At 39.8% G+C, this 28,000-nt stretch overlaps 1 protein-coding gene and 1 long non-coding RNA gene across 13 annotated transcripts in view; one reads left to right on the top strand and one right to left on the bottom strand.

The window, feature by feature from the left end:
• SYNE1 (spectrin repeat containing nuclear envelope protein 1) overlaps window positions 1–28,000 on the top strand; it is a 501,907-nt gene that overhangs the window by 152,899 nt on the left and 321,008 nt on the right. For all 11 annotated transcript variants that reach the window (XM_073337684.2, XM_073337695.2, XM_073337685.2 and 8 more), the window contains 11 exons: window positions 1,369–1,571; window positions 6,135–6,299; window positions 8,192–8,344; window positions 8,809–8,952; window positions 10,703–10,876; window positions 12,606–12,764; window positions 18,551–18,715; window positions 19,239–19,373; window positions 22,633–22,791; window positions 23,154–23,362; window positions 23,652–23,760. In XM_073337684.2, the coding sequence (XP_073193785.2) occupies window positions 1,369–1,571; window positions 6,135–6,299; window positions 8,192–8,344; window positions 8,809–8,952; window positions 10,703–10,876; window positions 12,606–12,764; window positions 18,551–18,715; window positions 19,239–19,373; window positions 22,633–22,791; window positions 23,154–23,362; window positions 23,652–23,760 (1,775 nt within the window). The remainder of the gene's footprint in view (window positions 1–1,368; window positions 1,572–6,134; window positions 6,300–8,191; window positions 8,345–8,808; window positions 8,953–10,702; window positions 10,877–12,605; window positions 12,765–18,550; window positions 18,716–19,238; window positions 19,374–22,632; window positions 22,792–23,153; window positions 23,363–23,651; window positions 23,761–28,000) is intronic.
• On the bottom strand, window positions 164–15,670 carry LOC140909129 (uncharacterized). Of its 2 annotated transcripts, XR_012158094.2 has the most exons (4): window positions 15,550–15,670; window positions 6,728–6,877; window positions 6,154–6,257; window positions 164–4,700 (listed from the first exon to the last, which is right to left on the bottom strand). It is a non-coding gene; the product is annotated as an uncharacterized LOC140909129 (long non-coding RNA). The 2 variants fall into 2 exon arrangements; XR_012158093.2 differs by lacking the exon at window positions 15,550–15,670 and having other exon boundaries at window positions 6,728–7,525.

The following is a 28,000-nucleotide window of genomic DNA, read 5'->3' as shown; positions in this document are numbered from 1 at the left end:
AATGACAAAAATCCAGTGTCATTAATCTGGATTTACACAATTGTAAATTAGAATAGATTTTCACTGAATATTTTTAATGCAAATTCATCATTGAAGCAGCCGCACACGTAGTTTTCTATTTTTCTTTCCTTGTTACATTTAACTCATCCTATATTACCTTTTTGTTATTAGATGCATACACCAATAATATGCAGGATATGCACCATAACTGAGTTAATGTGACATTCTTTGTATACTTTATTTTTTACAACGTATGCTTAATTTCTCAACGTTAATGTTGCAGCTGACATAGAGCTTCGGGGGGAGGGGTTGCCAATACTTTGGAGGATAAAGCTAAAATTCAGAGGGATCTTGATAACATGGAGAAATGGGCTATAGATAACAAAATGAAATTCAACAAAGACAACAAAGAAAAACTAAATGCATAAGTACTGAAAGGGGGAAAACTGACTTGGCAGCAGCACTGCTGAGAAGGATCTGGGAGTTGTGGTGGATCATAACCGCAACATGAATCAGCAAATAAGATGGTGTTTGAAAAAAAAACAAATGTAATTTTACGTTGCATTAACAGAGGCATAGCATGCAAGTCCACAGGAGATGATAGTACTGCTCTACTTGGCACTGGTTAGGCCTCAGCTGGAGTACTGTGTCCAATTTTGGTCACCACTGTCTAGAAAGGATGTAGAGAAATTGTCTAGGAAGGATCCAGAGGCAAGTGACAAAGATGCTCAAAGGGATGGAATACAAGCCATGCGAGCAAAGGCTGAAGGAACTAGGTATGTTTAGTTTAGAAAAGAAGAGATTAAGGGTGTGGGGGGACATGATAGCACTCATTAGGTACTTGAAAGGTTGCTACAAAAAAGATGAAGAAAAATTGTTCTCTCTTGCCACAGAGGGCAGGACAAGAGGCAATGGGTTCAAACTGCAGCATAGCAGATTTCAATTAAACCTCAGGAAAAACTTCCTTACTGTAGGAACAGTAGGACAATGGAACAGACCCCTCAGGAGGTTGTGGAAGCTCCTTCACTGGAGGTTTTTCTAAAGGAGGCTGGAGAGCCATCTGTCTTGGATGGTTTAAACACAACAAATCCTGCATTTTGGCAGGAAGTTAAACTAGATGACCTTGCAGTCTCTTCTAACCCTGTGGTTTTATGATTCTGTGATTAGGTTGTGCATTTAATATATGTTTAAACAAACCTACTGATGCTGAAAAGAATATAAAATATAATTACTTAACAAGAATAATAAAAGAGATTTAATAATATTTTTAATAAAAGAAATACATGCTAAATACTTGGATAAATACTTCCAGCAGCTCCAAGACTTTTAAGTTGTGTTTAAAAATTCAATATGCTTTCTATGTCTTAGTGGAGGAAGCAGAGAATGTGATGAAATTCATGAATGAAACAACAGCCCAGTGGAGGAACCTGTCGGTAGAGGTGAGAAGTGTGAGGAGCATGTTAGAAGAAGTGATTGCTAACTGGGACCGATATAGCAGCACTGTGGCCAGTCTGCAGGCCTGGCTGGAGGATGCTGAAAAAATGTTGAATCAGCCTGAACATGCCAAAAAGGTAAGGAATATTAGCTACTTCATCCAACCCCTGTATATGGCTTTTATGACTGTTCAGTAAAAGTTTTACAACCTACACAAAACAAGTTTAAAAAAGTATATATCAGTGACCAGTTAGGGGCTGTTTGCAGAAGACTGGGGAGAAGCCCTAGATGATGAGAGTTGTGGCAGGTTGAGATTTATGCATGGAATAATTCCTGGTCTACTTTCTTCACTATCAGAAACCTTCACAGATGCATAGTATACTTTTTATCTGAGCATATTTGCCTCAGGTTTGTGTGTGTGCGCATGTGGGCACTCATGTGTGCATGTATAAATTTGGAAAGACAGCGAGCACATACAGGATGGTATAGCATAAAGGCTTTATTTTCATGAATTTAGGGTGGCCGCTTTGTTCACAAATGGGAAAGTCAAGAATGTGTTGTTATGCAGCTCACTCAAAACAAGTGCCATTATATCATACTGCATCATTATGTGTTCTGTATATGCCACATATTTTGTAGTAAAACTGGTTTAATCACTTCTTTCTTTGCAACAATTTAGGAGTTAAAGTGAGCTGTTTATACAAGCATTTATGTGCAGTAAATATTATGCTTTTACCTTTTTGTTTACCACTCAGGTGACTTCTCTGAATTACCACTCTGTCTACAGCCAGTTTATCTACGTATATTTGTAGTTATGTTTGCCCAGCAAATTAAAAAATAAGGATGTTTTAAACTATTTTAGAAATTATTTAAATAGGTCTAAAATTTGTTCCAACTATTGTGTGCATTTATATAGTTCACCATAACCCTGTCTGCTTTGGTATCATGAGTTGTGCTCTGACCTCAGAGGGGGTGAAAAATTATGACAAATACATTTTAGAAACTTCTTTAAATGACCTAAGATAGTTTTTCACTCGTAAGGATAACACTACTATTTTAATGGCACAATTTTAATATCTATGGTCTTCAGCACTACCAATGATAAATATCTCCTATTTAAAAAGATATCAGACTTTAATCCTGACACCAGCTGAGGACAGAATATTGCACATTGTGGGTCACAAGCCAGTTTAATTTTTTTTTTTAAAATTCAGTACTTTGAATTGGGGGGAAAGAAAGGAGCGTTTCTTATGTTTAAACAAAAATTGTGCCTGTAAAAGTTGTCTCAGTAGTTTGGCATTTTATAAATTGTCCTGGCAACGGTAGATTAATGGGCAAGTGAGATGGTCAGACACATGATAAATGCACATGGGTGTCAGAGGCTTATATGTGTGGTTTATGTTCATGTGTATAAAATGAAATATTGATATATTCTTTGTATATGAACATTTAAGACAACATCTATGTGCCGAGTCTGTTCTACAGTTTCATCTTAAAGCAGATTTTAAACACAAAATGTGAACTGTGAATAGTGCCACACGTGCTCCTGATATTCATGTGATGAATTGCATTCATGATGCAACTTTGACCATCCCATCTGCACTCTGTCCATCTGCTAATCTGTCTCCACTGGGACTCTTTGACTGCTAGGGTTGCCAATTTTAGTTGGATGAATTCCTGGAGTTTTCATCACATGATATAATATTTAATTAAAGATTAATCTTTATTTCCTGGAGACTCCAGGGCAATCCTGGAGAGTTGGCAATCCTATTCCAAATCTCTCAGCAGCTTCAAATAGCCAGTTTAAATAAGTAAGTAAGTAAGTAAATAAATAAATAAATACAGCACTCTGACATAGGAATATTACTTCCTTTCCCCCAAAATGTGCAGTTTCTCCCTCATATTACACTGGCTCAAGGATCAGAAGTGTCCCCAGTTATCAGAAGGTAACAGAATTTGCTTCTGGTCCTACGTGTTTTCAAGATGCTGTACTAGACCTTAAGAGTGACATCATCATGTATGGCAAATCTATTTTAGGTCATTTAAGAGGCTTTTATAATTTATCAGTTATAACTTTCACTCTCACTAAAGTTTGTACAATTCAACTAATGTTAACAAAGGCATCCTGGCTTCAAGTTGGATAGAGGTAATTAAATAGCATCAGTAACACAAAGTAAAACTTACTGAAATATTTCCAAAATATTTGTTTTGTAATGTATGTATAACATACAAAATCCCTGATGCTGTGGCGTGATATAAGGGCTTTATGGCACTCACCTGGAATGACCTACATAACTCACTCTTAAGTTCACCATGCATGAGAATTATGGTGCATCCCAAATGTAGGCCATAAAACCTTCATACCACACCATAATGTTTCAACTCTCCTTTAGCTCCCTGTCTGATTACAAGTTCTATATTTGCATCATTGTTGTGTTTGCAATGCTAAAATGTAAAGTTCTTCCCTGTTTCCCTTGGTAACCCCTAGTTTAAGGGATTCTACCATGAACTCATTAACCTAAACAATTTTGAAACTTGCCAGAAATAATCGTCCTGGACTCTCATATTCCTCGCACAAATAATTGAAATATAACAGAACAAATTCATCGCCGAACAAATCCATCTTTTCTGTAACTCCATCAACTGCCAGGAACTTCAACTAAAGATAAATTTGGCTTAGTAATTTCAAAGTTGCACAAGGAGGCTATTTACTGGGAAATATCTGTGATGCCCCTGCACCATGCCATCAGGAGGAGCAGGGTTTGTCACCTGCTGAGAACTGCCTTCCAACCTAGTGGATTCCTGAGGACCTGCAGATGGCCTCAGCCATTCACAGGGAAACCCCACACCTTTTCAACCCCAGCAGTCCCTCTCAGACCCCTCCCAGCACAGCTCCATTGGAGCCATGCTTCCAGGGCCTTTCCCCTTGCACCTTCATTCAAGGCCCCAGGAGGTATTGTCGGGGGGAATCAAAAAATAGTATAGGCTGGGACCGTATTCATTTTTTAAAGTCTTCCTTGGGTCAGGGACAATATGTGCCTCCCCCACACACACAGCCTGCCCTGACTCTGCTTCCTCCTTCATGCTGACTGGGGTCTATGCAGAGGAACTTCCGCAGGGTCTGGGGTGGGAAATGGTGCCTCAGAGGTATCCAAGCCATGCTTCCCAGTGTTGGAGAGGAGATTTACACCTGGAATGAAGAAGGTCTACCTCTGCAGGGTAATTCATTCTTCCATCTCATTTCTTCTTTGACCTCTTTGCTAAGTCTGCCAACAAGAGAACTGGTCAGTGCCTATTCTGAAGGAGTTATTTTGTTGTGAACAGTAGGAACAGGACTGCTGGTTTTGTTTTCCTTCTAGCGGGCCTGGCATGTGTACAGCAGTTTAAAAAAAGACAAGGAAGTGTTTATATAATATATCTGGGATGCTGTTGGGTATTTCTTGACAAATCAGTATTGTTATCTTGGGCACCAGGGGAATGCACCACTATTCTCAAACTAAAAGAAGATGGAAGATAACACCCAGTCTACTCGGAGACGATGAAGCTTATTCACTGATATGTCTATGTACATAGTACAAGTGCTCTTTACCCATCTCTTCTTTAGGGATTTAAATAATATTGTGTTCAATTATCTGTCCAACTCATTTAAGCAATATGCCTCCATTTGACATTTTCTTTGTAGCTATATGGGAGGTGTTTTAAATATGGATAAGTTATGACATCTGCATCAACTATTGTGTTGTCACAAGACTTTCTGAAACCTTGAGATTGTGCTTTTTGGTACAGCCCTGAGCAAGAGGCAAAGAGCCTGGAGCAGCTCTGGGAAGAATTGTACTTCAGACAGCCATTTGAAGCACAGTTCCTCCCTGGTTCCTCCTTCCTCCTGGGGCAGAGGAAAAAGGAAGGTGGGAAGTCATTTGTTGGGGACCTCTCATGGCAGAAAATTAACACAGACACACACATATCTCACACCTCTCTCTCTCTCTCACACATACATATCTCTCTCTCACACTCCCCCCCTGCACAGGCTCAGCTGTGCAGCCTAGAATACTGGAGTGGGGACAGAACCAAGGCTCCATCCATTCTCCTCTCCCTCCCCACTCACCCGCTCTGAGGTGGGAGTAAGCAGCCATGAAGCATTTGTTTTCCCCTCTGCTCTGAGGCCCACAATTACCTGCCTTGAGTTTACAAGGGGGATTCTTACTAATGTGCTGGCATGTAGTCCAAGTTGCAATACAGCCCATAGTGAATTAGTAGTTAATTGATTTTAAATGAACAAAAGTAATCCTCAAGTGTATATAAATTAAACAGAAATTAGATGAAACAGTGGCAGTATTATAAATTAAGACTCAAATCCTTTTATCTTACTCAGGAGAGTAGTCCCATTGACCTCAGTAGTTCTACCTACTTGATTAGAATTGAGAAGGTACTGATTGTTTATATCTATATTATAGATACAGCTATATAATATAGAGTCCCCTCCATTAACGCAGCAGGTTATCTTGATAGCTCTTTTTAAAAATATTATTTTGGAACATAAGAATTTACTAGAGTACCCAATGTGGGATGCTTCAGAGGATAATGTGCCTTGTAGGGAAAAGGTTTATCCATATCCTTTGTTGGTGATGAGGTTTAAATTTTATTGTGTAACATACTGACTTTTGCAAAATGTTTAGTAATGCTGCTTATATTGTGTTTAGGATTTTTTCCGACATTTACCTCATTGGATCCAGCAGCACACAGCCATGAATGATGCTGGTAACTTCCTTATTGAAACTTGTGATGAGACCATTTCCAGAGATCTTAAACAACAGCTGCTGCTACTAAATGGAAGATGGAGAGAGTTGTTTATGAAAGTTAAGCAAGTATGTGTTGTTACGGTTGTTGTATTTAAGTAATTATTTTACCATTGCAATGCAGCAAGGCTGCCTAAGGTTTGTACCACTAAAGCCTGCGTGGACAATTTACCAGGACTCCAAGGACCATGTCTAATGTAAATGTATATAATATGTAAATCATGAAGCAATACATACCACCAGAATAGTTGGTTGCATTTGTACCTTTTTAGAAAGATGGGTAGAGATGGTTTGTTCAAGTTCATCAGCAAACATACTTTGCAACTTATCTCTGTAATATTTGACCATGACTTTTTAAAAAAATGCACATTCTCTATAGTTGAGAAATTAAAATGATTTTCAAAAAATAGCCATTGTTTATGTGGAATCTATAGAGCCAAATTTAGCCACAGTGTAAGGGGATACGTCTAATGCTTTTTAATGGGAGTTGCACCTACTTATCAGAGGGCTAAAGCCAGTCAACAGCAGAGGCAGCACACGTTAATCAGCCAATCCCATTCCCAAGGCTGTGCTGACATCATTGTTGCCTTGTGCTCTACCAGGCACAGAGAGCAAAAAACTTCGCTTCAGGAAAGAGACTCACCGGGCTGGAAAAGAAATGTTATTTTAAGAGGTTATTCAAAACGACATGAGGGAAGATGTGAGATATGACTTGTACCAAAGTATTTGACAGCCTTATATACACATTTAAAAATATCTGCATTGAAGTAGTCATATGGCTAATGAAATTTTTTATTTAATTACTTTTGACTACTCACCTGAGGCCAAATCCTGTTCTCCTTACTCTCATGAGTATTTCCATTGCTGTCAATGAATCACATTAGTAAAGTGGTCAGCATTTGGCTCTTATTTTTTTAAACCTTTCAAACTGTTGCTTGTAGCATAGTCACAGCTTTATTATTTGCTAGTGATGGGCAGAGTAGTTTACTTGGCAAATCCTGATCCCCAGAGTTTGAATGCTCCCCTGCACATTTTGAGACTGTCTCCTCACTCCTATTCCCCATCCATCTCCATGACCTTCTAAAAATTCTCCCACTCAATTCTTTCCCGTCTATTTTGTGCCCTCTAACAGTTCCTCAGTTCTTCCTTCACCCCAGCCCTCAACTAATTCCCTGACTTCTCTCTCTATCTCCTCTGTCCTCCCAGCCTTCCCCAATTTTGTTTGGCTGCCTCTCTTCCTGCTGAGTTGCAGATGCTGATGCATTCATATTTCCTGATGTTAATAGCTTCACAGTCAAATGCTGTCAACAATGCAGAGAATGTGAATGGACTGGCACCAGGACCTTAGTGGAGAGGCTGCCATATTTGCTGTATCATTAAACCAGATCCCCAAAGACACTGTTAGAGGGTTGCAGTGACTGAGAATACTAGGAGACTATTGGCATTTTACTCACTGAATTGATAAACTAGCAAGTCAAAGTTTGAGAGAAAGTAGATGCTCAGGTGGAATGTGTCCCTGTCTAGGGCCAAAATTGAGAAAAGGGTAAAATATGAAGCCTCAAAAGAAAGGCTACTGGTAGTTCAGGAGAAGTGAGTTGGGGAGTTAGGTCCACTTCAGAAACCTGAGAGAGAAAGGGGTTCTTGAAGTGATCCAAACTTTAAAATATGTTTGGGTTTTCTTTCATGGATGGAATTGAAGTGAGGGCCATTTGCGGGATTGGAAACAAGTTTTCCCATTTCTAAAAAAGAACTATGTGCTTCATTAATCAATATTAAAATTTAAAAAAACAAGCAACCAACGACTTGCTGGACCCTTAGCTTAAAAGATCACTAGCAAATCACACTGAATAAAAAGAAAAGAAAAGTTTAACAGTTACTCCCAAGAACCTATTAGTTTCCTTAAGTAGCAGCATTGCATATTTTGACATGTTCTCTGTGTTTTTATTTTCCATTTTTCATAGTATGCTCGCGTAGATGAATTTGACAGAATGAGGAAGGAATACTTGGATGGTGTTGCCACCTTGTCTACCTTTGCTGATTGCACTAATGGAAAATTTTCTGTGCCTGTTGAAGTGTCCTTTCTAAATGTCAAGATGTTTGTCCAAGGTTTGGAGGTGAGTTTCTTCCTTTCATCTGTCTGTCTCTCTCACTCTCTTTCTCTCTTTTTTCTTCACAGAAGGGAGAATTATTTAACTATTTAATTTTATGAAAGGATCAGAAGATTATTTATTTACATAGCCATATCAATATTTTTATACTACAGTGGTGTATTTTGTGTTTTAGGTAATCTAAATGATTGCATTCTATGAGTGACATTTCTGGAACACATTTCCAATGCAACAAGCAGGGGTGTCACTAGATTTTCAGCTGAATGCTGAACTTTAATACAGAGCGTTGGAGATGAACTCCTTTGCTTAGTATATATCAAATACATTCTGGACCTGGTCCAACACTCGTTGAAGTCAATGGAAAAAATCCCATTGATGTCAATGGGAGTTAGATCTATCGCCTACAGCTATGGTGAGAACAAGCTGATGTGCCACATGAATTCATAAACCTGTTAAAATATTTGTTGCAGGATATTAAACAGAAGGTGCCTGTGATGGAAGCTCAGTACAAGACAATTACAAGGACAGCACAGCTTATTACAAAGGAAATTCCCCAAGAAGAAGTCAATGAAATGCTTGCAACGATGACAGGGATCAAAGCACAGCTAAGCAAGGTCCTGGAATATCTTTTCTGCTGTGCAGTATGTTTACTGTTGGACTAATAATTAAAGATGGGTCCAAACAGGAACCATTTAGCCCAGTGCCACACCAACCCCAAGCTCAGGGGACTTAGTAAAATGGGACCCATATCTGAACCAGGCTTAGAATTGGTTGCTTATGATTTGTTTCACATAATGGGTTTTTATAAAAACTAAACTACCAAAACTACCCTCTGGTTTTGACCCCTCTTTATTTCCAATGGACACGAGCTAAAACCTAAACTATTTATGTTAAACATCTCTTCTATCCCTCCAGACCTTAGGGGGTTAGATAAAATGGGACCCATATCTGAGTCCCCCCAGGTTTGAGTTTTGCTTTTTTCATCATTAAAACCACCCCAGTTTTGTCCATTTGATTCTGTACTAAAGTGACATTTATGAGCATTCTTTGAAAGATATGCTTTCATATGGGAAATTTACTTAAAAATAAAACTTGTTATGTTAGATTGTGCATATTTTCAAAAGTAGCTGGGTGGCATTTGTTTGGTTTTGGTTTTTTTTGGTATAACTGAAGTATTAGAGCTAATGCATAAATTTGGAAAAAATCATTGAAGTTATATATATTATAATGTTTCAGGTGTATGCATTTAGACTGAGTGCTAGCTCCCAAAAGTTATGCATGTCAGTACATATATACAATAGACCAGTGCACACTTTTCATATGCAAGTTTCTCTCCACACCAAATGCTCTGCATTAATCAGACCTGTCCTTACAGTCAGAGAGTGTTGTGTGCAGCCTCTTCCTGAAGTCATTAACACTCCTCCTGAGTTGAATAGATGGTTTTATTATATATGAGCTACTCTTTTTACCCTTATCATCTCATGGAGCTTATGCCTGAACATGGAACCTTAGCTTGTGTCACCACTGTTGCACTAATTTAAACTGCCAGGCTGTCCCCAAAAGCACACCCATACTTCTATAGTGAGAAGGTGAGTGTTTTTGTCCAACTGAAACTGGCCGAGAGCCCAACCCTGATTGCTCTACTGCTGGGAAATACAGAGAAATATGTAGGTGTAAAAATCCAAACAAAACACACACACATACACCACCCCTTTGTCAATATTGTCTTCTTAACAAATACAGTAGTTCAAACTCACCTCAATAAAGGGGTGGAGTAGTGAAAGACAGAAGCTGAGTGGGAAGTAGTGATGGAGAACTGAAGAGGTACAGTGGGAAGAGACAGATGATCTTGCAAATCATATATATGCGACACTCCTGTGTAAGGGATGCAGGATTGGGCCAGAGACAATGTAGAGAATGAGAGAAAGAGAAGCAAAAGAAATGGAAAAAGGAAGGGGTATGTAGAAAAAGTGAGAGTGGAAGGATGGGATGGAAGAGAGAAGGAGGGAGGTGGAAGGGGAGAAAGAGAAATGCAGGAGAGAGACCATGAAGCAGAAGATAGCAAATAATGTAAGGGAGAATAAAAGAAGAGATCTCCCACACAAAAGTTTAAATGATATCTAGTGCACATATATTAAAATAACTATGGGTGGAATATATTAGCAAGAAGATATTACCAGATCCTGAAGTACTTGATATTAATGGTAATTTTTGCTTAAATAAGAACTAAATATCAGGTCCATTTACCTTTAAAAGAAGGAGGGGGCTTATGTAAAGCAATGTGCATGGAAAGGTTATTTATTGTTTATTGAATTTCAGTAACTTTCTGTTGTAATGAGATTTTTTTCTTTATGTTGCCAAAAGACTAAGGAGTGTTGCCCTGGCCTGCTCTATGAAGCTCAGCAGCTGCTGTCTCCTCTGGAAGAATTAGAAAAGCAAATTACATATTTTTATGAGTCTCTTGAGAAAGTCAATGAAATCATTTCTGCCTTAGATCCTGAAGCGCAACCTGCAGCTGTTTTTAAACAAAACCACCAGGTAAGTTTAAAAAAAACCCCAAACACCCAAAACCCTATCTAGAAAATATAAGAGACTCCATGTGAGCATTTATGCAACATATTAGATTGTTAGGACTCTGGATTGCAGCAGTGAGAATTGAGGAGCAATTCTTAATTGAGGGGCAATTTCTTAATCTTCATTTAATAATAGTTAAACACTTTTTCTTTGGGATACAGATGCCAGCTCTACAATTCACCGCTGCCCACCAACTTTCCCACAAACTCACATTAACTAAAAGTGCATTTTTCTTCATATGGGCCCTGTTTCATCTTTCTCTGAAATCAGTGGGAGACTTTCCTTTGATTTCAATGGAAACTAAATCAGGCCCCTATGCAATTGCACACAGCATCAGTGAACATTGGGATTTCCTTGAGAATGCTTAGGAACTCCCATTGATTTTCATGGACACTGGTGGGCTTCCCATGTGTTGGACAGGAGTTTTCTTTGAAGTCATTGGGGGTGGGGAGATATAATGTAATGAGGCCTTAAATTTCCACCTGTCCTGCAGTAAGAAGGTGACTTTTTTGCAGGAACTCACTGTTAGACAATGGAAGGACATATTGAATCCAGAAGAAAATATCTTAGATTGGCTTCTTGCATCTGTAATGTAAGGCTGGAATGTTAAAGGGCTGTTTAGAGACAAATACAGGGAGATAATATTGTTAGCAAAATAATGGACTTAGTACAGTATATGAAAGAACAGTTAGAAATTATTTTATAATTGCAACGACTATGGAGATGTGAGCCACACTTCAGTCAGGAAGGGCCCGCGCCCCACCAGTGACTTGAAGCTTACGTCTTTGTTTTTGGAAGAAAAATAATATTGGGCTGCTGAGCTTGACTGTGCATGTGAGCCAGTCCAGCCTTTATCTAAACTCCCTCACTTTCCTGAACAAATCCTGTCCTGTCTGAGCATAGACACCGAATGAAACAGGTGTCAGAGCTGCAGAATGAGAAGAATGCATCATCATGAAGTCTCCAGCTTTTAGATTACCATAGCCCAGACATCATAATTTAAGTAAATGGCTTATTTCTGCTAAAAGGATTTACCACCCATGGAACTGAGATCTGTGACAGTCTGACAGATTATACAGAGGCTCCTGATTTCTGCTGAGTAGATCATGGAATAGATAGTTCATTAAACAGTAAAGGGCCACACTTGTGCTTTCCTCTCATGAGAATTAATGAGGTTTTTCTTCTTATTTGTGTAGTTGTAGTTACTGATTCTCTTGTCTAATGATTTGTTGTGGTCATTTAAATTCCAGTAACGGGACTGATAGATGGCACGGACCTTATGTGTAAGCATTTTAGCAAGCTACGGAGAGTTGTCACTCTTTTATCTACTCACTGAATGAACATCTGTTTTGCAATTAATACTATGGTTACAGATATTAATAATACCCAAATCAAGAATAAATGACAGAATCACACAGCCAGAAAAGACCCTTGCATTTTGTAAAACTACCCATATGGATCCTATCCTACAAGCTGTTCTGTAGGACTGAATTCCTGTGGATGGGGCTGAGCACCCCTGGAAAAAGTTTGCCAGATTTATATTATTCTCTCTAATGTCTTGTTTAAACTGTTCTTGGTGGAACCTGACCACTTCCATTTTCTTATTGTCACAAATGCCCCCCTAGGTTGTTTTTTGTTGTTGCCTCTCTTTGTTTCTGGCCGGAATAGAATTGTGTTTCTTTCTTTCTTTCAGGATTTGGTAGCATACCAAGAAAACTGCAAGAAAGCTTTGTCCCTGATTGAGAGAAACAGTCAGGACATTCTGAAGTTTGTGGCTTCGAGTAAGGTGTTACAACATTTCGATCCATTAATGCTTCAGAAGAAGGTCACAGAGATCCAGGTCACTTTTCAGGTAGTTATGTTGCTTCTCAGTACATTTTTGAGACTCTCTTAGGGTACGTCTACACAGCAAAGAAAAACCTGCGGCTGGACTGTGCCAGCTGACTCAAACTCATGGAGCTCGGGCTGCAGGGATGTTTCATTGCTGTGTAGGCATCTGGGCTTGGGCTGGAATCCGAGCTCTGGAACCTTCCAACCGCACAGGATCCTAGAGCCCGGGCTCCAGCCCGAGCCCAGATGCCTACATAGCAGTGAAACATCCCTGCAGCCTGAACCCTGCGAGCCCGGGTCAGCTGACGTGGGCCAGCCACAGGGGTCTAGTTGCTGTGGAGACGTACCCGTAGTATGCACTTGTTTTTCCTGTGTTCTCTTCGCTTTCTGTCAGTCTTCAGCTGTTGCCACAGGGAGCACAAAGAAGTTTCCTTTGTTTTTCTCCTCTCCTGACACCCACATACTCTTTAAATCAAACACAGGGCTTACTTGTATTAGAAAACTTGCACTAATGTAACTAAATTACTTTAAAATCTAATATACTTTTAATACTTCAATACTATATACTTATACACAGCCAGAGGTGTTCATTCTCATTGAAATCTTTCCCTTACTCCAATCTGTACCAACAGTGCCATGATACAGTGGGATAATTCCCCTTTTTTAGAATTTGAAGTTGCAGCAGAAATAAAGACTAGGTCAGTGGGAGGGGAGGAGATACTTCACAGAGCTCTGTGAAATGAGACTCAGGTTTTCATGTGTCATGTGCTCAGGGAGCTTTGGGTCTGCTTTTCCGTGTAATGACCTACAGGTCAGAATCCTCTGCACCCCTCTGATAACCTGAGATCAACAGAGAAATCCCACAGATTTCAGGCCATCTGTTTATGGGGTTAGAAGATCCCCACAGAGGGACTGCCTTTCTGTGTTACTGCCGAGACCTCTCTACCAGCACCTGTTATCACAGCTCTCATTGGAAACCATCTGTTCATGCACCCCACTCCACTCCAAGAATGGAGCATGGTGATTTTTTAAAAACTCAGTCTTGCTGGGTTTGTATTTCCACTGGAAATAAATCACAGTTACAGTGAGAGGCAAATGCTGAAAGTTACAAACATTTGGTTTATATAGTACTCCACATTTAGTGCCCAAATCTGTCTCACTTACTCACTTGAAGTAGTATTTTACTCTGTGAATAGTTTCATGGATACTTTCTGGATTATTTGAGTAATCAAGTACTTATACAACTTTAGTAAGTGTAACAAAATCTGGCACATAATTATCCAGTACTCTTTTAGGGTCAGATTTTCCAAATGTTGGTTTCAATGACACTCCTTTTAGAGTAATGTACTATTCAATATAAGGGTGGCATAATTGGACTCTTAATTACTCTATGAAATGTAGTGTCTTGAATTTTAAGCTAAAGTGCTGATTGTCTAAATCAAGGGTTCTCAAACTGGGGCTCGGGACCCCTCAGGGGGTTGTGAGGTTATTACATGGGGGATTGCAAGCTGTCAGCCTCCACCCCAAACTCCACTTCACCTCCAGCATTTATAATGGTGTTAAATATTTTAAAAAGTGGTTTTAATTTATAAGGGGGGTCACACTCAGAGGCTTACTATGTGAAAAGGGTCAGCAGTACAAAAGTTGGAGAACCACTGGTCTAAATGCTATCATTGAGCATTTCTGAACATCTGGATTCTCAGTGAAGATCTGTAGATGTCATTTTTCCTTGGGTTATGCTTATGGGTTACAAAGGCAGGTTCAGTTGAAGGAGCTTGATAAGTTGCTCATGTAATACATTATTCCCATCTTATAAGAGTGGGTAGTTAGTTTTATTTCAGTTTACATTTGAAGTAGACTTAACTCATGGGGCATAGCCAGCCTTAGTCTATTTGTGGACCTGGGGATTATTATTTCTCAATGAATGGAACCAGTTCTTATACGAACATACTACTGTGCACAGAGTCAGCCTGGGAATTTTGGGGAGATTGAAAAAGATGATTATTTGAGGCAGCCCAAAAGAACAGTCCAGTTTTAGGGCATTCGTGTAGGATTTGGGAGACCCAGGTTCAAGACTCTGTTCCACCAGAGACTTCCGGTGGGACCTTAAGCAAGTCACTTAGCCTCTTGTGCCTCAGTTCCACATCTACAAAACTGGCATAATACTACTTCCCTACCTCACAGGGGTGTTGTGAAGATAAATACATTAAAGAGGATGAGGTACTTTGAAATCTGTTGATGAAAAGAGTTATGTAGGAGTTAGGTATTGTAATTAACTGACATATTTTCTGTAACAGAGGTTTTCAAACTGTGGTGCATGGAGGAATGTTCATGGGGTGAGCATAATGCAAAAGGCATTTTTTTTACTTTTTAAAAATTAGTATTACTAAGGCCTTACTTAATTCATAATATTGCGGAAATTGAAGATCCCTCAACGTTAGGCTTCCACCACAATTTTGTTAGCCAGGCAGCTGGCAGCGGGAGCCCTGGCCTCCAGCCACCCGGGGCCAACAGTGGGAACCCTGGCCACGAGCCACCCAGGATTAAGGTTCCCGTTGTCAGCCCCATGCATGGCAGAGCTCCGCTGTCAGCCACCCGGCTGACAAATTTGCAGTGGAGTCCTAATATATTGGGATCTGCAATTTCTGCAATATCACAAATTAAGTATGACCTTAAGTAGGAGTAAACATTTTGCAGCTCATTTAATCATATGGACTTTTTTGGTGATGGCTGGTGATGCAGTACACAGGAAAGAGTTGCCATGTATTTAATTATAAGCCAACGATCATTTCTATAGCAATAATTACCTTTCCCAGTTCAGTATGTCGTATCATTTGTCATTTCAGCAAGCAGTGTTGTTGTGCTTATTCCGCTGGTGAAAAATGGATTGGTAGTTATTGCCAAAAGATGGTAATGTTCCAAAACGAAAGGCAGAAGCTGAAATGGCTAAAGTTGTTACAGACAAAAAATCTGCAAAAACAAGAAAATATGATGAAGCATATTTGAATTTTGGTTTCACTTCCATTGCAGTTAGCGGAGAAATCAGGCCTCAATGCGTAGTGTGTGCAGTAACTTTAGCAAATGATAGCCTGACGCCAACAAAATTAAGATGCCATTTGGAAACAAAACATGGCGATGTGGTAGGAAAGAACAGAGATTTTTTTCGAATGAAAGTTACAAGAAATTAACAAACAAAAAACCACAGTGAAAAATGTGGTATCCACCCCTGCAAGTGATTTAAAAGCATCGTATCCAGTTGAATACCACATTGCCAAGAATAAAAAGCCTTACACAATTAGGGAAAAACGGATTCTCCCAGCAGCAATTGACATTGGCAGGACAAGGCTTGGTGACAGTGTGGCAGAAAAGTTAAAAATGATCCTGCTGTCAGACAACACAGTCAGCTGCCAAATCTTTGACATGTCAGAAAACATCAGGGCACAGCTGATCTCTCGATTGCAAGCCAGTTTATTTGTAATCCAGTTGGATGAAGCAACGGATATATCGAAAGCTCATTTAATTGCTTACGTTTGGTACGCTCATGAAACATCAATATTGGAAGATTTTTTTTGTTCTGCAAGCCAATTAAGATTCATGCAACTGGATCTGAACTGTTTAACATTTTAAACCACTTTCTAACATCTCACAAGTTGAAGTGGGAAGCTTGTATCAAAATCTGCATGGATGGAGCCCCTTCTGTGTCTGGAGGTAGGGCAGGCTTGGCAATTGTTTGAAATTGCGCTACATATATTGTGGACTCATTGTGTGATACACTGCAAAGCCCTTGCAACTCGAAACATGGATCACATACTTACAGTTCTGCTCTAAAAATAGTGAACTTTATCAAGATGCAACCCACAAAGGCACTTCTCTTTGAAATGCTTTTTGCAGAAATGGGAGCAGAGCATGATGCTTTGTTGTTTCACATGAAGTCAGTTGGCTATCCAGTGGGAAAGTGTTGCAACGCGTTTATGAACTGAGAAATGAAATTTGATTTTTTTGTGGTGGATATGAATTTCACCAATGCCGAGACACCGTGTGATCCCTAGTGGCTTGTGCTTTTGGCTTACCTTGCTGATATTTTTGACAAAATGAATTATTTTTGCATTGTTCTTTTGCAAGGAGCAGAAAGTACTATTTTTGACCTGCACAACAAGATATCGGCATTCAAGAGAAAACTAGATCTCTGGAAAACAAAAATCAAAACTGGTTTAAGCATTCCATTCCCGTTGTTAACTGATGTTATCGATGAAACAGAATCTGAACTATTCACTGTTGTGGAGCCAATTGAGAATCACTTGACTTCTCTCAGAGCCAGTTTGGGTAAATATTTTCCCGGAGGAAATACACCCCTGAATGACTGGATTATCCAGCTTTTTGTAGCTGAGGCAGTGACTTTGTCCCATCTCTCAAATGACATTCAGGACAAGCTGATTGAACTTTAGAGTGATAGCACAGTGGACATTCAATTTTAAAAAAAGTCTTCGGGGGATTTTTGGTTGAAAGTTGGCTCATAATATCCTGCTTTGTCAAAGTGTATGATCAAAGCTCTTTCACTGTTTGGTTCATCTTATTTGTGTGGGATCAGATTCTCTGTGTTGGCTGTGCTAAAGACAAAGTACCATCTGAGACTGGAAGTGGAGGACAACCTCACAATTTCAGTTTAAAAAAACTCCTCACAAATTGATAAACTGTCCACAGAGAAATAGGCACACCCTTCACATTAAAGTATCGGTGTATTTGTAATTTAATTAAAGTTGTGTTAAGATCTCTGTTAGGTTTATGAGTAAGCTATCAAGCATACTTTTGTATGTGTCTATTTTTGTCTGGGTTGGGGGAGTACACAACCAAAAATTGTAACTCAAAGCCGGGGGGGTCTCAGCTCCAAAAGTTTGAAAACCACTGTTCTTTAAAGTGTCTATGGTGAGCAGGTGTTGTTGCCATTGTTGGTATCCTCAGGCTTCTTGCTTCAAGAGAAGTGCTGCTAGGTAAGCTATAGAAAAGTTGTTTTGAGTGTCGGTTTTCTGTAGGGGTTTAGAGCTCCCAGCAGGTTTTTATGCATCTTGGTGAATAAGAGAACTTATGTATTTGAACTCTAGAAACATTAGCTAATGCAAACATAAGATATCCTCCATTCTCTTCTTCCCATCAGTAAGTATTGTTCTTCTCATTTTGCAGATTAGGAAGCCAAAGCAAAAAAGTTAAGTGATCTGACAAAGACCACAGAAGGAGCGAGTGTTAGAGTTGGGATTAAACCATAAGAGGGACTGCCTGTTACAGTTCTGGGCAGTATTCATAGTGCTCAGATGCAGGCAGCTAGGTGGAAATAAGAGTTTTGCCAAACTCCACATCTGGCAGTTGGTTTAGGCCCCTCAAAAATCAAGAGACCTGTAGTTGTGGGGTTCATGGGTCTCAAAGGCCAAACCAGGGTGTCTCTGATGAGAAGGGTCCATGAATAACTTGTGATCTTTTGGAAAAATCCCAGTGACAAACTTCTACCATACCAGCCAGTTTACATTTTAAGACTTGCTTCGCATAAAAAAAGTCTAGTCACAATGATAGGTTGTATGAAAATCCCCCAGATTCATTAAATTAGATAAATTTATTTTATTTTAATGGGAGAATGAGATTAACATGGTCATTTATAGGTACCAGAGGAGAAGCTGTGAACTTCACAAGCCCAAAGGGCAGCTCCAGCAGGAAGCATTTTAATGAGGGACTGTGGATAGTATAGTCAATAAAGATCATCATTCAGAAAATAATCTGGGGAAAAAATACAAGCTCATTTTTTCTTCACTTGTAACTTAGGATATGGTCAAGAAGACTGGTGACTGGAGAAGAAATGTGGAAGCAAATAGCCGTTTGATGAAAAAGTTTGAGGAGTCCAGGGCAGAACTAGAGACAGTACTACAGATTGCCCATGGTTGCCTAGAAGAAAAAGGAAATCCTGAAGAACTTCTCAGGAAACATACTGTGAGTAGATTCTCTGACCTTCACTGCAGTCCCTATGTAGGCTTTAACAATGGACATATGTTACACTAGTACAAAGTCTATTTAATCTTATAAATGACATGGAATTTGATATTCGAATGATACTGTTCAGGAGGACTTGGTGGCAAGTAAAAATATAGAAGTTCTTATTAAGTAAATGAGCTAACTGGTAATATTACTACTTTTATTGTTCTTTTAAAATACTGTGCAGAATCCTATGTGTATAAGCTACCAACTCTGTGCAGTTGCTGAAATGTACAAGAATTAGTTGATTCTCTACCTTAGAAATTATTCAGGAATATCTCCTGCTAACTCTTCCAACTTCCTGCTAAATAGTGTACCATTTCTTAACTTGAATTCAGTCTTTTTAATGCAGCTACCTTCCAAGCTTGCAGAGAGCTAGTATGTGGTAGTATAAAATATGTCATTCTGAACTTCATCCTTGCTGCTTTCCATATCAATAACATTAAGCAACTTAACCTTCTAACTTTACTTTCAACATCAGGAGTTTTTCAGCCAGTTGGACCAAAGAGTGCTTAATGCCTTCCTGAAAGCTTGTGATGAACTTACTGACATCCTTCCTGAGCAAGAACAACACAGCCTGCAGGAAGCTGTTCGGAAACTCCATAAGCAGTGGAAGGTTAGTATTTAAATTAGAACTCTGGAATTGTAAACTGAATGGCTCCAGAGACCCAACTGCCCAAGCAATATGTTGTGCATGGAAACTGGGGACATCTTGTCCCTCTTCTTCCTCTTTCCGAATAAGTGAAAAAGACACGTTGATTGTAAAAATAAATACAATTACACAAAACTATGTTAAAAGAATATTATTACAGTTGCGAAGTCGAGCACTCAAAAGTAATGAAAATGCCAGAATTAAGCTTCCCTATGCAAGTTTAATTTGGTCCCCCTGTGCATATGCATTATGATACAGTCATTAATTACATGGTCACAGACTACTTTTTCCACAGGATGCCTGTGTCATTCAGATCACAGGATGGACAGTGTTCACTTAAATAGCAGCTGTTCAATATTTTCTTTTTCCCTCATTGTTTAGTGTGTGGCTCTAGGCCTTAGTTATTGTATTATTCAGACCCAGACAGAATTAATTTCTTCATGGGCATTCTTGTGTCACTCATCACTCTAGTATCTGAGTGCTTCACGGACATTAATGAGTTAATCTTCACAGTACCTCTGTGAGGTGAGGGGCATTATCCCCATTAGAGAAATGGGGAACTGAGGCACAAAAGGATTAGGTCAAACATATTGCTCAATTTGAAACACCTAGGACTTGATTTTTCAGAGTATTTAGTAGTATATTGCTTTATATATTTGAACCCAGTTCCTATTGTCTTCATTTGCACCTGTGAGTGCTCAGCACTTCTGCAAATCAAACCCCACGATCACAAGTTGGGCACCCAGAGAATGAGGAACAGACAGCTAGTGACCACCTGTGAAGAATTTAGTGTAGGTGAGTTGCCCACCATCACACAGAAACTTGGTGGCCAGTTTTCCAGGGCAACATTCAACTGTCTAAATCATGAGACCCAGCTTTCTCTTCCTGCAATCCTCTGCCTTATTCACTACACACCTTCTAATTTCTGAAACAAATGAGATAGGGGGTCCTACAGATGTCAACCTCCTTTGCAATGCAACCCTGATTTATCCCCCAGAGCAGGTCCATCGTCTGCACTGAATGATGCAGGCATCATGTGGAAAAAATAGTCTGTGATCATGTATTTAAGGACTGTAGCATAATGCATATTTAATTCTGGCACTTTCTACTTTTGAGAACTTGACTTTGTTCTTTTAATGTAGATTTTTGTGTGTAATTTCCTAGTTTTTTTTAAAAAAAGCAAACTGAAAAAAAAATTAATTTGATCATCTGGCATCATGTTGACACCCACGTGTATCATCAGCAGAGTTGGAACCTTTAGAGCCCACCACACAATCCTCTGCTACTTGAGCTAATGGAGTAATTGATAGCAATAGTAGGTTATTATCCTCTATCTGGACCAGCACAACAGGGGGAAGAGACACACATTTTGTCAGAGCGTTTTACAGATATTTCGTGACAGAAGAGACATGGTGAGACCCAGGATTCTTGGGCTCCATTTCAAGTTCAAGAGGGATGTGTGATTTTGTGGATAGAGACTCTTCTGCCTGTTTCCTCCCTAACTTGACCCCTTCTGTCCAACCTCTTCTTGTCCCAGTCCTGTCTCTTTTCTACCCCGGCTCCTCATCACAGTCTCATTCTCCTCAGCTACCCAGTCTCCACTCCTCAGGTTTCTAATCTCAGTCCCAGTCTCCATTCCCACCCAGTTGTAGTCTACCCCACTGGATTACCAGTCCCAGTCTCCCTCCCGCCATGTCCATGATTGGTCTCCTTGCCCTGTCATTTCCAGGTCTCTCCCCAGGTTTTTAGTGCCAGTTTCCTTACCTAGCCAGTACCAGTTTCCTCCTCTCGGCTCCTCACTGAAGTAGTCCTCTTCCCCCAGCCTCCAGTCACCGCATGCCCACATTCCCCCTCGCTATTGGCTCCTAGTCTCAGTCTCCCTCCCTTCCTGAGCTCCAAACTCAGTGTCTCCCCACCAGCCATCTCCTTGTCCCAGTTCTCCCCTGACATCCTAGCTTCTTGTCCGATACATCTCCCCTCCACCCAACCTTCTTTCCACTGCCCAGCCAGTCCCAGTCTCTCCCCAGGGTCCTCATCTAATCTCAGTCTTTTCACTCCTTGTATTTGCTCCCAGTCTCACATCCCGCGCTTCCAGTCTCCTTGCCAAACCTGTCCCAATTCTCATTTTAATGCCCAGACTCTGTTTTTTCCCTCGTCTCATTCTTGGAAATGGCTGAATTGTTTTGGCTGAATTTAAAAAAGAAAAGCAAAAAACAACAGCCTGAGACAGACATCTCACATGGAAAATTTCAGCCAGAACGGTTGCAGTTTGGAAAAGTTGCAAGCAGCTGAAAACTGAGTTTTATAATGGGAAGTGTCGAGCAATGAGAGGTGGTGCCCGCGCTGCTACTCGTGCTGCCTGCAATGTCACCTAACCTTTTCATGCTTTACACTGAAGCAGAGCTGACTGTAGTTACCCTAGTAACACTAATAAAACAGATTTTTAATAGATTAGGCTTTCAGTTTAAACAGTGCTTATTGCCAAAGACTAAAGTGACTGAGCAAAGACTGATAATAAGTCATGGAACAATTTCATTATTCAATACTTCATGAGCCAAGTTTTCAAATAGTCCTCTAAGACTATGCCTACAGAATGTTCAGGTTGAACATCTGGGGAAGCACAAAGCTCTCCACTTGAGTCCATCTTGCATACATCATTGCGGTAGTTAAATATCTAGAGGGAGGTTTTCAAAAGCACTCAGAATTGGCTGAATTCTCTGGGAATTTTACCATTGACTGCAATGCAAGCAAGATCAGGCCAACACTGGCCATTTTGGAAAAATCCTACCCCTAATAAGTCACATTTTGTGTGCACCTGTTGCTTTTCATGAACACAAAAGCTGGTGCCCTTGGGGGGTTGTTACTAATGTAGCCACACTATTATTATCGTTGTTATTTATTTTTATTGAGGTAGCACCTAGAAGCCCCAGTCATAGATCAGAATCTCACTTTGCTAGGTACTGTACACACTATTGTGAAAGAAGGTACCTGTCCAAAAGAGCTTGTGATCTAAGTATATAACTAATAATTCTGTCTAATAGATTTATTTTATTTCCCTTCATACATGAATGCTGAAAAACATCTGTTCTCTGTGTTATAGCATGTATGTGATTTCTGTTACACTTTAAAAATTGTTCTGTAATTCTCATTTAGTAGCCTTACATTGGATGAATGAGAATCATGCTTTCTTTCCGTGTTTGTTTTTTTTCCCTATGGAGTATAGGATCTCCAGGCAGAAGCCCCATATCATTTGGTCCATCTGAAGATTGAAGTGGAGAAAAGCAAACTCCTAGGCACAGTGGAAGAGAGTAGATCTGAACTTGCTAGAGAGAACAAGCTGGTATCCAGCAAGGGCAGTGAAAAGATCGTCAAAGAGCACAAGGTATGCACCATGTGCCACCAAGTGGACATGTGTGTAAATGCATTCAAACACAAAGGATATAAAAACCAAGGTCTCATTGACCACAATCAAGTTGCTCCAGATTCACACCAGTGCAACTGTACTGATTTCAGCTAAGTGAAACTGGTGTAATACGGCAGTAAATTGGACCCCTGGATGGAGGTTCTATAAGTTCTCTGAAAAACTTTTAAGTGTACTAAGAGTTGAAATCTTAAAGGAAAGGTGAATTTGATTTACTTTTGTACTGATATGCAAAAGCTGGGAGCCTACTTAGTTTTATATAAAAAAAATGTGATTTGTGGCTTTGTCAGTTTGTATTATTGTTGCTTTTTTCCCCTTTTCAGTTTTTCTTCAGTGATAAGGGACCCTATCAGTTGTGTGAGAAAAGGCTGCAGCTGATTGAAGAACTGTGTCTAAAACTCCCAGAATGGGATCAATTTAAGACTACATCGGAAAGCATCCAAGAAACCCTCAAGGAACTTAAATCCCAGATTGATAGCACCTATGTGAAGCTAAAAGAGAACCCTGACAAATGGAAGGAGTACAAGAATAGGTACTAGTTCTGTTGTTAGCTGGGTATGACAGAGCCTTGGTCAGAACAATTAGCATATGTGCTCTTCTTTAAAACTTCCAGCTGTAGAAAAATACAATTCAAGGAATAGTAAATGCTTTTTTTGTTCACAAACAGAAAACTCTATTTTATATAGTAGGTCCAAAATAATCTGCTTTTCTTCTTCTTGTTGTTTTTTTATTTAAGCTAATAATTATCAGCTGTGACTTGATAAAGGCTAGTTTACAGCTAACTTTTAACTTGTTTTGTGTTGTGTGGTCTTTGATTTCAGAATTTCTGAATTAACAAGTTGGATTTCATCAAAGGAGAGTGAGCTAAAGAAGATTAAGCTTGATGTCAATGATACTGCCAAATACAAACAATTTAAAACAGCCATGGAGGTTAGTTCTTAGCTTATATTAAAATAAAGGAGAGTGATTTCTTCCCTGGACTTCAGTGGTGTTCCCCATCAGTTCAGCTGCACAGAGTTGGCACCTATGGCCTCTATAAAAAGAGAAGCTGGAGGCAGGGTCATCTCACCACCTACCTTCACATCAGTGAGCAGACCTGGCTGGCAACACAGAGGCATAGAGTTTAAGGCCAGAAAAAACAACCAGATGATCTAGTCTGACCTCCTAGATGCCACAAGCAAGCAACACCACCCAGGACCCGCACACTAAACTCAACAGCCAAAATTAGACCAGAGTGTTACAGCCCCCAGAAAACTAAACTGTTGTTTGTCACAGGCAGAGAATAGGAGGGACCAAGGTGCACTAATACCCAAGACCCCTGCAATGGCAGGGAATATAGTGAGGGATACCCAGATGATCCTGGAGAGTTAACCACACCCCACACTGGGGCAACCCCCAGGTCACTGCCAATCTGATCTGGGGTAAAAATCCTTCCAATATGGCCATCAGTTGGACCCTGAGAATGTGAACAAGAATCAGCCAGCCTGAAAGAGAGAAAGCTGGGCGCCACCTCAGTGCAACATCCCACCCTGGTCAGTGTCCCATCTTCAGCAGTGGCCATCCCTGATACTTCAAAAGAAGGAGACAAAAGACCCAGAATACATTTGGGTGGGGGAATCCCTTCCTGACTCCTGAAGATGATTGGCTGAAGCCCCGTCATACACTCGCACTCATAAATTTGTCCAGCTCTCTCTTAAAACTAATTAAGTTGTTTGCCCCTGCAATTCCTAATGGGAGGTTGTTCCAGAACCTCACCCCTCTGGTGGTTAGAAACTTTCTTGTAATTTCCAGCCTGAATTTGTTCATGGCCAGTTTGTATCCATTTGTTCTTGTGCCAACGTTGTCCTTTTTCTTAAATAGCTCTTCACCCTCCCTGTTATTTACCTCTGTGATGTATTTATACAGAACAATCATATCGCCTCTTAGCCTTCTTTTTGCTAGACTAAACAAAGCCAAACTCTTCCAGTCTCCTCTCATAAGACAGGCCTTCCATATCCCTGATCATCCTAGTAGCCCTTCTCTGCACCTGTTCCAGTTTAAATTAATCTTTCTTGAACATGAGTGACCAGAACTGTACACAATATTCCACATGAGGACTTACCCCAGCCTTGTACAAGGCATTAATACTCCTCTATCCCTAATGGAAATGCCTAGCTTGATAATCTTAGGACTGCATTTGTCTTTTTCATAGCTGCATCACATTGGTGGCTCATAGTCATCCTGTGATAGACCCACACACCTAGTCTCTCTTCTTTTCTGTGACTTCCAACTGATGAGCCATCAGCTTGTGGCAGAAATTATTATTATTAGAGCCTAAGATCTTGCACTTTGTAGTATTGAATTTCATCCCATTTCTATTATTCCAGGCTTCACGGTCATCCAGATCTTCCTGTATAATATTCCCACCCTCCTCTGGATTGATGGTGCCTCCAAACTTTGTATCATCAGCAGATTTCATTAGCGCACACTTACTTGTTGTGCCAAGGTCATTAACAAAAATATTAAATAAGATTAGTCCCAAGACTGATCCTTGAGGCGCTCCACTAGTAACCTCGCTCCAGTCTGGTAATTCACCTTTCAGCAGAACCTGTTGCCTTATCCCCATTAGTCAGCTCCTTATCCACCTTACAATACTTCTCTTGATCCACATCTTCCCTAATTTAACTAATAATTTCCCATGTGGTGTCATGTCAAATGCTTTAATAAAGTCCAAAAATATTAGCTTTACTGCACTTCCCTATCCAAAAATCAGTTGTTTCCTCAAAGAAGGAAATCAGGTTAGTCAGGCATAGTCTGTCTTTGGTAAATCCATGTTGCATTATATCCCCTTTTCCATTTGCCTCTATGAATTTAATTATTCTTTTCTTCACAATTTGTTCTAAAGCCTTGCAAACAACTGAGGTCAGACTAACAGATCTGTAATTGCTAGAATCACCTTTTTTCCTTTTCTTAAATATACATATGATGTTAGCTGTTGTGCCATCTTATGGCACTACCCCTGAATAGATAGAAGTATTAAAAATCCTTACTATAAGGCTACCAATCTTTCATGCCAGTTCTTTCAGTATTTTGGGATGGAAATTATCCAGTCTCTCCCCACCTCCTTTGAGAGCATTAAGCTCTTTAAGAGGAGAGAGCTGGTAGAGTAGCTGAGGATCTGAACCTTTGACTAAATTCATTGAGATTAATAACTCAAGGTGTATATCGGGACAGAATTTGGCCCTTCTTCTTTTTTACAGTAGAAGGGAGAACAGGACTACAAATTAGTACAGTTTATCGAGGTTCATGAAAGTCATTAACAGATTATAAGGCATACCTATGCAGGAAAAAGGAATTTGAGTGACCTTGAAAAAGCACACAAGTCAGAGGATTAAGGGATGACATTGGCATGACTCTGCAATATCCTCTTTTTTGCGCTGGGCTACAAACATAAACAGTTGGGAAAAAGTGAGTGAAATGGGAAAAAAATTAGCTATTTTAGAAATTTTAAAAAAGTATATAGATGCTTATATAATTTGAAATATTATTCAACAAATAACACTCGAGGGAAAATCAGAGTTAAAAATAAAAATTAAATTATTAATTAAAATTATAATTAAAATCTTTATTACATTCTATAAATAACTATGGCTTCTTTAACAAGCAGCAGGTTGTTTTCTTGCACTGTTAACATTCTTCACCTTGTAAAAAATATGAAGGTGTAAAAAGAAACGTTTTGTTTCTATTTGGGTCATTCCAAATTTCCACATCTGCTATGTTGAGTAGAAGAGCTTGTGCAGTCACCTATAGATAAAAGCCATTTCTTGGTACTTAATGAAAACCAGTCAAAGCTAACACAATGCTTTCCATACCATGCCATCAAGTTTTATTCAGAACTCCCCACTGATTTCGCAGGTGATTTCTACATGCCATAGAAGGCAAGGTTTGACTGGTATAAGTACCAGTTTATCAACACTGCACTGAAGTGTTAATACCTTATTGAATGACTTCATTGTGATGTGATGAGAAGGTATATATTTCTGAGAGATATCAGTAAAATGGTAAAAATGGTGTTTTGGCAAATAGCCCTTCAGCCCTTACACCTCTTTTAGTCAATGGGACTTCTAACATGTGGAAAGGCTTTATCACTGGTCCCTAAAATGACCACATCAATATTTTTTTTAAAGCGTGGGTTTTCATATGTAGGAAAAATGTGCTTCACTTACCTTTTATACTGTGAGTGCTAATACACAGAAGGACATAGGTGCCTACTTGCCGCTTTAGGCACCTAACTCCCCAAATCAGGCACCACTGGGATTCACAAAACCCCCTCCTAGCTGCCACCAAACCCTGCAGGCACCTACATTTGTGCAGTAAAAGTTCCCTGGGTGCCTATGTTTCTGCCTTTGAGCAAGATCACAGCAGCCCCACTCCAAGGGTCTGGATGCGTAAGCCTCTGAGCAATGCACAATCCAGGAGAAAATCAGTGTTCCTCCTCCTAAATTGCCCAATCTGGGAAGCGTGTTCAAGTCCTTACCTTCCAAATTCGGCACTTATAGACAAACTGACACAAAATGGAGGGCGGGAACCTCCTTCTTAACTTTTAGTGGCTAGTGTATTCACCTGAGATGTGGGAGACTGCCAGTTCAGTCGCCCCTCCACCTGAGTGGGAGAAGGGATTTGAACAGATGAGTGCTCTAAAAAACTTTCTTTGTGACTCTGGCCTAAGTATCTGAAAACAGATGAAAACATAATAAAATGTTGCTAATTTGGCTAATCCTGATACTCTTTAAAATATGCAGTGTAATCCTAGTTTAGATAGAATCATAGAATCATAGAATATCAGGGTTGGAAGGGACCCCAGAAGGTCATCTAGTCCAACCCCCTGCTCGAAGCAGGACCAATTCCCAGTTAAATCATCCCAGCCAGGACTTTGTCAAGCCTGACCTTAAAAACCTCTAAGGAAGGAGATTCTACCACCTCCCTAGGTAACGCATTCCAGTGTTTCACCACCCTCATAGTGAAAAAGTTTTTCCTAATATCCAATCTAAACCTCCCCCACTGCAACTTGAGACCATTACTCCTCGTTCTGTCATCTGCTACCATTGAGAACAGTCTAGAGCCATCCTCTTTGGAACCCCCTTTCAGGTAGTTGAAAGCAGCTATCAAATCCCCCCTCGTTCTTCTCTTC

This window comes from Lepidochelys kempii, chromosome 3 (assembly GCF_965140285.1).
Source record: "Lepidochelys kempii isolate rLepKem1 chromosome 3, rLepKem1.hap1, whole genome shotgun sequence".
NCBI classification, from domain to species: domain Eukaryota; kingdom Metazoa; phylum Chordata; order Testudines; family Cheloniidae; genus Lepidochelys; species Lepidochelys kempii.
Note: the sequence above shows the minus strand (reverse complement) of the source record. Positions and strands in the feature narration are given on the sequence as shown.